The sequence below is a fragment of the Heloderma suspectum genome, chromosome 4, assembly GCF_057233095.1.
Source record: "Heloderma suspectum isolate Gila_16-S chromosome 4, 16-S_ref, whole genome shotgun sequence".
Lineage (NCBI taxonomy): Eukaryota > Metazoa > Chordata > Lepidosauria > Squamata > Helodermatidae > Heloderma > Heloderma suspectum.
In genome coordinates this window covers 267,280,031-267,292,536 of record NC_139461.1, presented here as the reverse complement: position 1 = coordinate 267,292,536, position 12,506 = coordinate 267,280,031, and the positions used below count along the sequence as shown (strand labels likewise).

Below are 12,506 nucleotides of genomic sequence, written 5' to 3'. Positions count from 1 at the left end.
TTTGGGGACAGAGAGGGAGCTGGGATGGGCCACTTTCTCAGTGCTATGGTGAGGAGGTGGCTCTCTGGCCCACTTTCTGGGCTTTAAGCAGAAAAAAGTCAAAGCTGGATATGTAGCCTGACATGTGGATGCCCTGTCCCAGCTGTTCCCTGGAGCTTACATCAAACCTGGTGCTTGGACACAATGTACCTGCCTTAACTAGCTTGCTTGCCACTTGGGATCTTGTCTGTTGGCAGCTTCCATTATTCTCCACCTCCACCCCACCCCCAAGGACAAGCAGGTGAGTGGGAAACTGTGCCTGCAACCAATGCCTTCTCTTTCTCTAGAGGATTGTGGAATAAGAATAGCTGCAAGACTTACCATTACAACAAAGTCCTTTTCATATTGGTGCCGTGACTAATTAAAAATTGTAAGCTTGGTTTATTAGCTTAAGGATAATTGCAAATTCAGGTGTGCCCATGAGCCTAAGGAAAGTCTGAAATTAGTGGCGAAGGGGCTTGCGTAACTCAGTGAAGCCATAAGCTATGCCGTGCAGGGCCACCCAAGATGGACAGGTCATGGCAGAGAGTTCTGACAAAATGTGGTCCACTGGAGAAGGAAATGGCAACCCACTCCAGTATTCTTGCCAAGAAAACCCCATGGAACGTATCACAAGGCTAAAAGAGATGACGCCGGAAGATGAGCCCCTCAGGTCGGAAGGTGTCCAATATGCTACTGGGGAAGAGCAGAGGATATTTCCAAGTAGCGCCAGAAAGAGTGAAGCGGCTGGGCCAAACCCGAAAGGACACTCAGCTGTGGATGTGTCTGGTGGTGAAAAGAAAATCCGATGCTGTAAAGAACAATATTGTTTAGGAACCTGGAATGTCAGATCAATGAATCAAGGTAAGCTGGAGGTGGTCAAACATGAGATGGCAAGATTGAACATCGACATCTTGGGAATCAGCGAACTCAAATGGACAGGCATGGGCGAATTTAATTCAGGTGACCATCATATCTACTATTGTGGGCAAGAATCCCTTAGAAGAAATGGAGTAGCACTCATAGTCAACAAAAGGGTGGGAAAAGCAGTACTGGGGTACAATCTTAAAAATGATAGAATGATCTCAGTACGAATCCAAGGCAAACCATTCAACATCACAGTAATTCAAGTCTATGCCCCAACCACTGAGGCCGAAGAAGCTGAGGTTGATCGGTTCTATGAAGACCTCCAACACCTTCTAGAACTAACACCAAAAAAAGATGTCCTCTTCATCATAGGGGATTGGAATGCTAAAGTAGGAAGTCAAGAAATCACCGGGATAACAGGCAGGCATGGCCTTGGTGTACAAAATGAAGCAGGACAAAAGCTAATAGAGTTTTGCCAAGAGAACACGCTGATCATAGCAAACACTCTTTTCCAACAGCACAAGAGGCGACTCTACACATGGACGTCACCAGATGGTCAATATCGAAATCAGATTGATTATGTCCTTTGCAGCCAAAGATGGAGAAGCTCCATACAGTCAGTAAAAACAAGACCTGGAGCTGACTGTGGCTCAGATCATGAGCTGCTTCTTGCAAAATTTCGGCTTAAATTGAAGAACGTCGGGAAAACCACTAAACCGTTCAGGTATGACCTAAATCATATCCCTGATGAATATACAGTGGAGGTGAGGAATAGATTTCAGGGATTAGACCTGATAGACAGAGTGCCTGAGGAACTATGGACGGAGGTCCGTAACATTGTTCAGGAGGCAGCAACTCAATCCATCCCAAAGAAAAAGAAATGCAAGAAAGCCAAGTGGCTGTCTGATGAGGCTTTACAAGTAGCTGAGGAAAGAAGGGAAGCGAAAAGCAAGGGAGAAAGGGGAAGACATACCCAACTGAATGCAGAGTTCCAGAGAATAGCAAGGAGAGACAAGAAGGCCTTCTTAAATGAACAATGCAAAGAAATCGAGGAAAACAACAGAATGGGAAAGACTAGAGATCTCTTCAAGAAAATTGGAGATCTCAAGGGAACGTTTTGTGCAAAGACGGGCATGATAAAGGACAAAGAAGGCAGGGACCTAACAGAAGCAGATGAGATTAAGAAGAGGTGGCAAGAATACACAGAAGAACTATACAGGAAAGATCTGAATGTCCCTGATAGCCATGATAGTGCGGTCACTGAACTTGAGCCGGACATCCTCGAGAGTGAAGTCAAGTGGGCCTTAGGAAGCATTAGTAACAACAAAGCTAGCGGAGATGACAGTATTCCAGCCGAGCTATTTAAAATCCTAAAAGATTATGCTGTTAAAGTGCTGCATTCAATATGCCAACAAATCTGGAACACTCAACAGTGGCCACAAGACTGGAAAAGGTCAGTTTACATTCCAATTCCAAAGAAGGGCAACGCCAAAGAGTGTTCAAACTACCGCACAATTGCACTCATTTCACATGCCAGCAAGGTGATGCTCAAAATCCTACAAGCTAGGCTTCAGCAGTATGCGAACCGAGAACTACCGGAAGTACAAGCTGGGTTTAGAAGAGGCAGAGGAACTAGAGATCAAATCGCCAACGTTCGCTGGATCATGGAGATTGCAAGAGAATTCCAGAAAAACGTCTATTTCTGCTTCATTGACTACGCTAAAGCCTTTGATTGTGTGGATCACAACAAATTGTGGCAAATTCTTAAAGTGATGGGAGTACCAGACCACCTTACCTGTCTCCTGAGAAACCTGTACGAGGGTCAAGAAGCAACAGTAAGAACCAGACATGGAACAACCGATTGGTTCACAATTGGGAAAGGAGTACGACAAGGCTGTATATTGTCACCCTGCTTATTTAACTTATATGCAGAGTACATCATGAGAAATGCTGGGTTGGATGAATCAGAGGTCGGAATTAAGATTGCTGGGAGAATTATCAACAACCTCCGATATGCAGACGATACCACCCTAATGGCAGAAAGTGAAGAGGATCTCAAGAGCCTCTTGTTGAGGGTGAAAGAGGAGAGTGCAAAAGCTGGTTTGAAACTCAACATTAAAAAAACTAAGATCATGGCATCTGGCCCCATCACTTCCTGGCATATAGAAGGGGAAGAAATGGAAGCAGTGACAGATTTTACTTTCTTGGGCTCCAAGATCACCGCAGACGGTGACTGTAGCCATGAAATTAAAAGACGCTTGCTCCTTGCGAGGAAAGCTGTGGCCAACCTAGACAGCATAGTAAGAAGCAGAGACATCACCTTGCCGACAAAGGTCCGTCTAATCAAAGCTATGGTTTTCCCAGTAGTAATGTATGGCTGTGAGAGCTGGACTATAAGGAAGGCTGAGCGCCGAAGAATTGATGCTTTCGAACTGTGGTGCTGGAGAAGACTCTTACGAGTCCCCTGGACTGCAAGGAGGTCAAATCAGTCCATCCTAAAGGAAATCAACCCTGAGTGCTCATTGGAAGGACAGATAATGAAGCTGAAGCTCCAATATTTTGGCCACCTAATGCGAAGAGAAAACTCCCTGGAAAAGACCCTGATGCTGGGAAAGACTGAAGGCAAAAGGAGAAGGGGACAGCAGAGGATGAGATGGCTAGATAGCATCACGGATGCAATGAATATGAACTTGAGCACGCTCCGGGAGAGAGCGCAGGACAGGAAGGCCTGGCGTGCTATGGTCCATGGGGTCACGAAGAGTCGGACACGACTGAACGACTGAACAACAACAACAACAAGCAGTAAGGAGTATATTGATGACAGTTCTACTGCTATGATAATTACCCACAGTGTAGATAAAAAGTGCAGAACACATCCAAGTAGCTTATCTAACCATGTTCCACTTAACAGAATAAAAGGGGGAAATTAATCTCAAAAAGCATAGATGTGCCTGATCTCGGGAGCTAAGCAAGGTCAGCCCTGGTTAGTATTTGGATGGGAGACCTCCTGGGAATCAGGCTTCCTGCATTACGCAGGGGGTTGGACTCGATCTTGTAGGCCCCTTCTATGATTCTATGAATGTTGCATATTAGCCAGATCCAGGATGATAAAACTAATTCCAGTCTCGAGCATGTTGTTCAGCTATACGTATATGCGTAAAGTGTTTGTGGAGCCTTCTTATGAAAACTCTAGTACAGATTTGCATTCTTTCCATTTTCTAATTCTTAGTCTCTTGTACCTTGGAAGAAAAGGGGAATTGTTTCCTTACGCCTGTGAGCAATGTATGATGCACCTTCAAGGCTGCAATCCTATATGAACTTACCTGGGAGCAAACCTTGTTGAAGTCGCCTCTAATTAGATATGTATAAAATTGCACTGCACATGATCCTTTATAAACTGATCCAGCTAGGGAAAATGTTCCAGGATTTCACTCCCTAATGATAGTTACCGTTGTGTACCTAAGGTTGCAACCCTATGCATACTTCCCTTGAACTTAGTCATACCTGCTTCCAGATAAAAATGCATTGCTATCCAGGTCTGAGCTGGTAGTCCCTGGTTTGAATCTCACCTCAGTTATGAATTAACAGGATGGCCTTACTCTCTTATCAGAAATATGAGCTAATAGTAATCTACCTGAGAGGACAGTTGTAAGGAGATAATAAACTGTTTTAAACTATGCCAAATGCTACATATCATTAATGGCTAGTACAGACCAGCACCCTGAATCATTGAATGGATAGTATATCCTATTGTAGTTACTCATTGGTATGAGATACCAGGGTGAAACAATACCACTCTGCCACCTTTTTAATATTTCCCATTCCCTTTCATCTGTGGATACTAATGAGGCTGGCAACAGGTTTCTCTGGATGCTGATATAGTACCTTTTGCTACCTTTTCATTGGCTGTTTGTTCATCCAAATTCTCCTTCAGTCCACTCCTCCAGTTGCAATAAGTGTGTTTTGCAGTATAGCCTAGCATACCTGCTGTTGTGCCATAAACATGAATACATTTACCTACCTTTAATCTTCACTAAACTTGGAGGGGGTGGGGTTACTTCTGAGCAGACATATATAGGATTGCACTGTAAATATGTTGACTCTTCCTTTCTTGTCTTGCATGCAGCCTTCTTTCCAGATTGAACAGATTCAGCTTTGATCTCCGAACTTTGATGAAAGCATTAGATTCCTCTCTCCTAGTTGCCCTAGTTCACGTTTATTATTCTTTTAGCCACCTTATATTCAGACTAACTTGCTAATTGTTTTACTCCTTATTTAACTCTAAGGATTGGAGAATTAATGCATTTTTTAAGGATGTGTTTTGCCTAATATAATCTGGGAAAGGCAAGCTCCTTAAAGCAGCTTCACCTAAGATAGGGATTATTGATTTCATAGACTGATTTCAAGCTCTTTCTGTATTGTGTATTCTGGGGAAGAGCTGGGTTCATCTCATTCTCCTTTGGCAATCACCTGTGACCATCTAAAATGAATGTAAAAGACAGCATGGGGCTCAAGCAAAGTGAAACTGGGAAGTGGGAATATGTACAGACAAAACCCCTGACTGGATTCTATCTTTGGGTATGTTCTAGGTCTTTGAGGACTCACATCATTGGTTTGCAAATTTATCTCCAAATAATGCTTGGTTTTCACAAAGATTCTCTCTTAATTTACACCTTGATCTATTTATACAAAATACCATAGAAACCAATGCTTGCTTGTGATGTTCTATTAATATTAATGCACTGTGTGGGTATGAATAATTTAGTTCTGTGTGCTAGTTTAAATCTGAGCAACTAACTTCCCACAGTTTTTCTTTCAAAACGTAACTTTGTGGCTGAGAAGCATCAAATACTTATACTACCATGTTAATGTGAATAGTGAGAATAGGTCTTTTTAAAGCAATTGTAGTTAGTTGGCAACTTTGCATTCAGTCCATTTGAGTCTGAGGAAAATGTACTATTATAGAAGACTAAAGCTATATACTGTATGGAACCCATCGGAGGTTTACTCAAATGTTACAGCTGCCATGGAGAGGCTACTGGAAATGCTTTGATGTGGCTATAGCTCCATCTCCATTCAGAAGCCAAAGCATTGGGAAGCCAGTGACCATGTGGAGCAGCCATATGGCATGGAAAGTGTCCACACTGTGGGGCCAGTTTATGTAGTGAGCAGTATCCCAGTGTTATGGTTTACGCAAGGAGCTGTAGCCACACAGATGTATTTCCAGTGGCCTTCATCTGGCAGTTATAATGGTTAAAATGTTTGAATGGGATTTAAGATGAACAGGACAGAACCGAAGAGATAAAGTAGAGTGAGATGGAGGGTAGCAAGGTTGGGATACGAAAGGGTTAAAAACTAAAAGAAAGCATTAGCGCAGGTGAAAAAATGAAGCTATGATTGTCCAGGAAAGGCTTGGCACATGCTACAGTGTCCTGTAATTACTGGATTGCTACTGTGCTGTAGAAGCATGAAGCCAAGGATGTTGGCTCTTTGAGGCAATATGGCAATGGCAAGTAACTCTGTGTAGATGGTTCCTGCCCTGTAATTCTTGCCAACACTTGAAAGTCACCTGTTGTTTGAAAACCCCTTAACTGAATGCATTGCCAAGCTGGATGAATGTGCTGACCAATAGACTGTGACATTTAGCAATTTGTCCTTTTCCCACTTGAATCGTGATTGGTTCTGTCTCACTTACAACCATTCCCTTGCTGATAAGGGGCCAAATATATAATCTGCTGACCTTTTTCTTTCTAAATGCATTTTAAAGCCAAATGGGTGAGAGAGCTATCAGTTAATTAGGGGGAGGGGTGTTGGGGGGGTTAGGAATATATCTTGGGGCCTCCTTTGCAAGCACGACAAGACCGGATCCACACAATTGAGGAAGGAAAATAAGCCATCATAGCTTATTTCCCTGCCCCTACACGTGCTGGTCATGCACCGCATCATTACCCTAATTACCCTAGCTGGGCATGGTTTGTTGTGTCATCCAAACATGGTGAGGGTGTGCAGTGGGTAGTTTTACAAACCACCCCACAACCCATGGCTTGGATTGTGGGGTGGTTTGTAAACCATTCCCACTGTGCACCCTCACCAGGTTTGGATGACACAATAAACTGCACCCCACGAGGGTAATTAGGGTAATGATGCAGCACGCAACCAGCACATGCAGGGCAGGGAAATAAGGTACAATGGCTTATTCTCCTTCCCTGATAGTTTGAACCCAGCCAGTATCTGCACTAGCTAAAACTGCTTTGCCTTAAAACTGTTGGCTGTTTCCTGGCAAGATATCAATATACTCTGAGTTGGCACAGGGTTTTCGATCACTTCCAGACCCATTATTCTGTCTTGACTGCTGGGATACCTTTAATTTCTGCTTCATCAAAACTGGCCAACATGTCTTCAGGTTTTCATCTGCATTCCTGCTCAGAGCTTCTTAAAAATGGAAGCTGGGATTCTGTGGTAGATGCTGTACAATCACAGTCATGCAACTTGTTATAGCCCTGCTCATGGGTGATATGACCTGTCCTTGTATTGTACTTTAATGATAAAGGAACTGATTGACTTTTAAGGTCACACTTATATTACAGTGCACAGCAGAAACATCCATGCTGAGATCATGGAATGCTTACTAGCTGAGTCTTCAGTACAGAGAGATGGGACTTTGAACGGCGTTCTCATAGTTTATAGGCTAAAACACTCTGCACTGGTTCTTGAAACCACTTCCAAGACAAAATGCATACTTTTTGAATCCTCTTGTATTTCCCTTACCCGCATCTCAAACTTGCTCTAATATTTTTTTTCCTGCCCAACAGTCTTGATTGAGACTGTGTGTGTTCAGAACTAGAGAAACGATTGTATCTGCTTCTTGATTCTTTTAATCAGTCTTTCCTTTTTCATTTTTTACTGTGGGGATGTCCTAACCTGCAATCCACACAGCCTCCTGCAGATAATGTGTAACTTATTTCTCTCCTCTTCTCCTTCATAGCAGACACCAGCTTCCTTACATGTCAGATGTAAAAGCAATATAGTTATCTGCTGCAGATGTCAGAGCTGCCTCTTGCTGGCCTCACATGGGATACCAGCAGTAGGCTGATCTTCAAAAAGCAATCAGACTTCACACCATGTTCACCTAATGAACCTTCTAGGGCAGGGCTGCTGTCTCCCCCCGCCCCAGAGGAAAAAGCCATTGCAAGCTAAAGGGGAGTCTGGTGCCATCTGATGTTTTAAATCCAATCCAAATCTGATTTAGTTAACCCATAACATATTTGGCTAAAATGTTTTACTAGCATCAGTATAATTTCAGTATTTTCAGACAATGTCCTTTAATCTATTTCAACAATAACCAAGTCTCAAAGTTTGTAAAGGTACTGTCCTATTGCAATGCATGCACTGATTTAACTAAATTGAGCTTCTAATAGTAAACCTTATTTTGATTAGGTGAAACTTTCTAAGCTATGTCTGTAGAACTGAAGGGTTTTCATTGGTTTAATTAGATTTATTATTACATTTATATCCCACCTTTTCCCCCTCTTTCAAGGAAATCAAGGCGGCTGATGTAGTCCTCCTCCTCCTCCCCATATTATCCTCACAACAACCCTGTGAGGTTAGGCTGAGAGTCAAGTGACTGGCCCAAAGTCACCCAGTAGGCTTTTAGGCCGAGTGGGGATTAGAGCCCAGATCCCCTGAGTCCCAGTCCAGCAGTCTAATCACTGCACCACACTGGCTAGATGAATGTCTTGGATTTTGTTGTGTATTTTTTTGCTGTGGTGGTGGTTTCCCTGCCATGTTCTATATTGTTTTGCCCCCTCCAATTTTTTTTCCTGAAAATACTTGCAGTTGCTGTCCTGCTAAGCTGCATTCCTAGGAGCCCAGTTCCTAGGAAACAACAGTCAAATCCTATAAAAATAAACTGCAGCAGTCATAGAGTACACTGGGATGGAGGGTGTCTCTCTTGGTAGTAGCTGCACTTGCTCTCTGCTCCTGCCTCACTCATTTTTCTATATGGCACAAATGCAATTCTAGTACTGAAAGTCAGAACTGACTAGGGTTGTGTACCCCATGTAGAGGCCACCCACTACCGCCTTTATCTCTATTAGTAAGTGACCCGCTTAAGATAAATGAAATCTATAACAAGGGTAGGAGTTATGTGGCCCTCCAGATGTTGTTAGACTGTAGCTCCTGTTCGCCCTAGTCAGCATAGCTAATGGTGAGGTTGGGGTTGTAGACCAACAACATCTGGAGGGCCAAATGTTCCACATCCCTGGTTTATAGAACGCACCCCTTATGCAATAAGAGATTCTATGGTTCTGCTTAGAAGCCAGTGACCCTCAGAGGGAATTGGAAAAGTGTATGATCTACTCTGCATCCCTTCATGAGAACTGAGTGGGTACAAAGTGGGGCCTTTTTGTTGTGGCACTCATGATGTAGAATTCCCTCCCTTGAGAGAGATCCAGCAGGCACCCTTGCTATATAAGTTTCATCATCCTCTGAAAACAGTATTTGGGAAGGCATTTGTTGAAATATGCCTGATGGGGGTGGGGTGGGGGTTATGTCACAGCTGAAATGTAATCTGGCTTATTCCATATTGTTCTAACATGGTTTTTAGACTTTTGAAATTGTAAATCACCTTGAATGCTTTGTGTTTGAGCTCGAAAGACATTTCCTCATTTGGTAGTTAATTAACTAATTATTAGTAAGCCTGCTGCTGGGGGCTCACTGTTTTCCGGTCAAGATATCTACCCAGGGATTGGTTCCTCTAACCATCAGGTGGGCTTTTTATTCCATAGGAGCATGACATCGAGACGGCTTCTGGAGTTGTTCACGTCACTATGCGGGGCACATCAAAGGGAAATAGGCCTGTCATCCTCACATACCATGATATTGGCCTCAACCGTAAGTCATCTTATTTCTAGGTTGTTACAGCTGCCCTTTTTTATGGATGTATGCCCGAGCATGCACTTTCAGACATGCAGCCTTGACACTTGGCAGGATCTTTTAACACTGAGCACTGAGCATCCCAAAGCTTGGCATCTTAAGGGTTAAGGGGAGTTGGCAATTGAAGACAGTTGTTTAACTCAGTAGTAATTTACTGAAAGGGATTAAAACATACATTCAAAGGATCAGAGTAAGGCAAGAGGCATTTTATAGGGTTAAATTCCACTCACACAAACTTTATCAGTTTTATTGAAGGCAGACACATTAAAAGCAATGGTTTGGTGTAATGGACATGTGGGCAAGGGGGTCCTAGCAGCAAAAAGAAGCAGGAGGGAAATGGATATAGAGAATGTCATGGAAGGGGAAGAAGGCTGGTAATGGACCAAGCTGAGCTTGTGAACAAAGAGAGGCAGCCAGCAAGCTGCTTACCTCCCTGGGAAAGTGATAGAAAAGCTGCCTGGACTCACCAGAAAAAATGGGGGCAATGAAGGAAGGAAAATGGTGGAGTCTGGCAAGTTAATGGGCTTCCTTGGGAGTGGTTAGTAAGGGGTATTACCTATCCATATCTGTGCAGTTTTGGATGCAGTGAAGGTGGAGGCAGTGGGGTGCCTCTTCAACAAAGAGGGGAGAAAGGGGCATTCCAGAGTGAGGCTTCTGTGGGTCAAAGGAGTCCTAATTTTTGGGATGGTTGGATGCTGCTTATATGCCCCAAATGAATATATCTCAAACCATGGCAAAAATCCTGTTTCTGCTGACCCATTAAAAGTAAGATAAGCTGTGTGTTAAGTTTGAGAGTAAACAAGACTGAGAATTTTCCTTCCTCCCAGCTTAAGCAGGACGGTAAAAATAAACAAGCTGCTGAGCACATTTATCTGTTGACTCTTCTAGGGATAGTGTCTGGTGTGTAATTGCAAATCTGGAAGTGATACCCAAGGAGGGGAGGAGGTCAAGGGATTAAGTTAGGAGAACAATGGGGATGCCAGAGGGGTGATGGCCTTATGTCACATACATTGGTTTGCTTTGAGTGCCAGGCCAGGCTTTTAAGATGGCTGCTGCCTCCTGTGCTTTCCCCAAGCAGGAATGATGCCTCCTTTTCCTTGCTAAAAATGTAGAGTATTGGGGTATCTAGCAACAGCGTGCTCAAATCTGTGTGCCAGTTTAGCAACTATAGTCTTATCAACGACTTTAGGAATAAGAAAGAGCACTGTGGCAAAGGAGCAGTTATTTTAGTTTGCTAAGGTCACAGTAAAAAGCATGAACCTAATTGCACTGAACAAAGGGAATGATCAGATAGTGGAATGGAGCAGTGGTTCCACAGATGGTCAGACCCAGCATTTCTCTTACAGATAAATCTTGTTTCAATGCTTTCTTCAACTTTGAAGACATGCAGGAGATTACCCAACACTTTGCTGTATGCCATGTTGATGCACCAGGACAACAAGAAGGGGCTCCCCCTTTCCCCTCTGGGTAAGTGCAGTGGTATGATCCTGGGACTTCAGGATGTATTCCCATGGGAACAGCATTTAGTGTAGATGTGGCAGTATATGGATCAGAAGATGCAGTCCTGTTGAAAACTTTAAAAGCAAAGGCAAACAGAAAGAGAGCCATATCTGCCTATGCTCTCTCATGACCTGGGAGAGATTGGGATGCATGTGGGTATGGCATCACAGGTGCAAGTATGCCGTATTAGGAGAGTTCATGTTCATGACACAAGTTGGCCTCTAAATTGTGTCCCTTTTGGTCAGCACAAGTTTCTACTGTGTATGTTTGACAGGGACCCAGTTTGCATGATTGCACTGGGGTAATAAGCCACAGAAGCTTATTTCCCCCTCCGTGCATGCTGGCGGGGGGCATTAGTATAATTAATCTTGGCAGCATGGCTTGTCATGTTGTGCAAACCCAGCCAGGATGGCTTGTTGCTCTGGCTAACAAGCCACCCAGAACCCATGGGCTGTAGTAGGGTTCTGAGTGGCTTCCTACCCATGGTAACAAATCACCTTGGCTGAGTTCACATGGCACAACAAGCTGCGCTGCCAAGGGTAATTATCCCTCTGACATGTGACTGGCATGTAGGATTGTTATCAAGTCACCGTGGCTTATTAAACAGCTTACGATCATGCAGACCAGGCCTATATAGCCTTGTTATAAAATCTTCAGGTTTTGAGTTAATGTTCAGCTACTGGTGGCCTCTGATTTTTAGCTAGCGTCTCCCTTTTATGGTTTCAGATACCAGTACCCCACTATTGACGAACTCGCTGAAATGCTCCCCACTGTTCTTACACACCTGAGGCAAGTATACAGGGTGACCCAGACTTGTCCTAACTGGTTGTTGCTGATGCTAAATAGCCTTTCCCTGATTCCTGCCCAGGAGTAGAGGGGACAACTGTGCATAGAAGGCAAATACTTGTCCAGTTTTATTTAGATTCCACATACAGAATCCTTATGATCATCTGTTATTCCTTTCTACAAACCACACAACAGTAAAAGGTATTTTTGATCTGTTGGAAGAGGGCCATTTCATGGCTGATCAAGAGGATGGTCCCTGGGTATGATATGGGCATTGAAGGATGCTCCCATTTTGAAGGACGCTCTCTCTTCCAGCCTGAAAAGCATAATTGGTATTGGAGTTGGAGCTGGTGCTTACATCCTAAGCAGGTTTGCAGTAAGTAGCATTTGCCTTTGCTCAT

General features: G+C 43.6%; 1 protein-coding gene across 6 annotated transcripts in view; it reads left to right on the top strand.

Annotated features, from left to right (window-relative positions):
• NDRG3 (NDRG family member 3) overlaps positions 1 to 12,506 on the top strand; it is a 55,699-nt gene that overhangs the window by 29,315 nt on the left and 13,878 nt on the right. For all 6 annotated transcript variants that reach the window (XM_084853769.1, XM_084853767.1, XM_084853768.1 and 3 more), the window contains 4 exons: positions 9,672 to 9,777; positions 11,166 to 11,286; positions 12,046 to 12,108; positions 12,421 to 12,481. In XM_084853769.1, the coding sequence (XP_084709895.1) occupies positions 9,672 to 9,777; positions 11,166 to 11,286; positions 12,046 to 12,108; positions 12,421 to 12,481 (351 nt within the window). The remainder of the gene's footprint in view (positions 1 to 9,671; positions 9,778 to 11,165; positions 11,287 to 12,045; positions 12,109 to 12,420; positions 12,482 to 12,506) is intronic.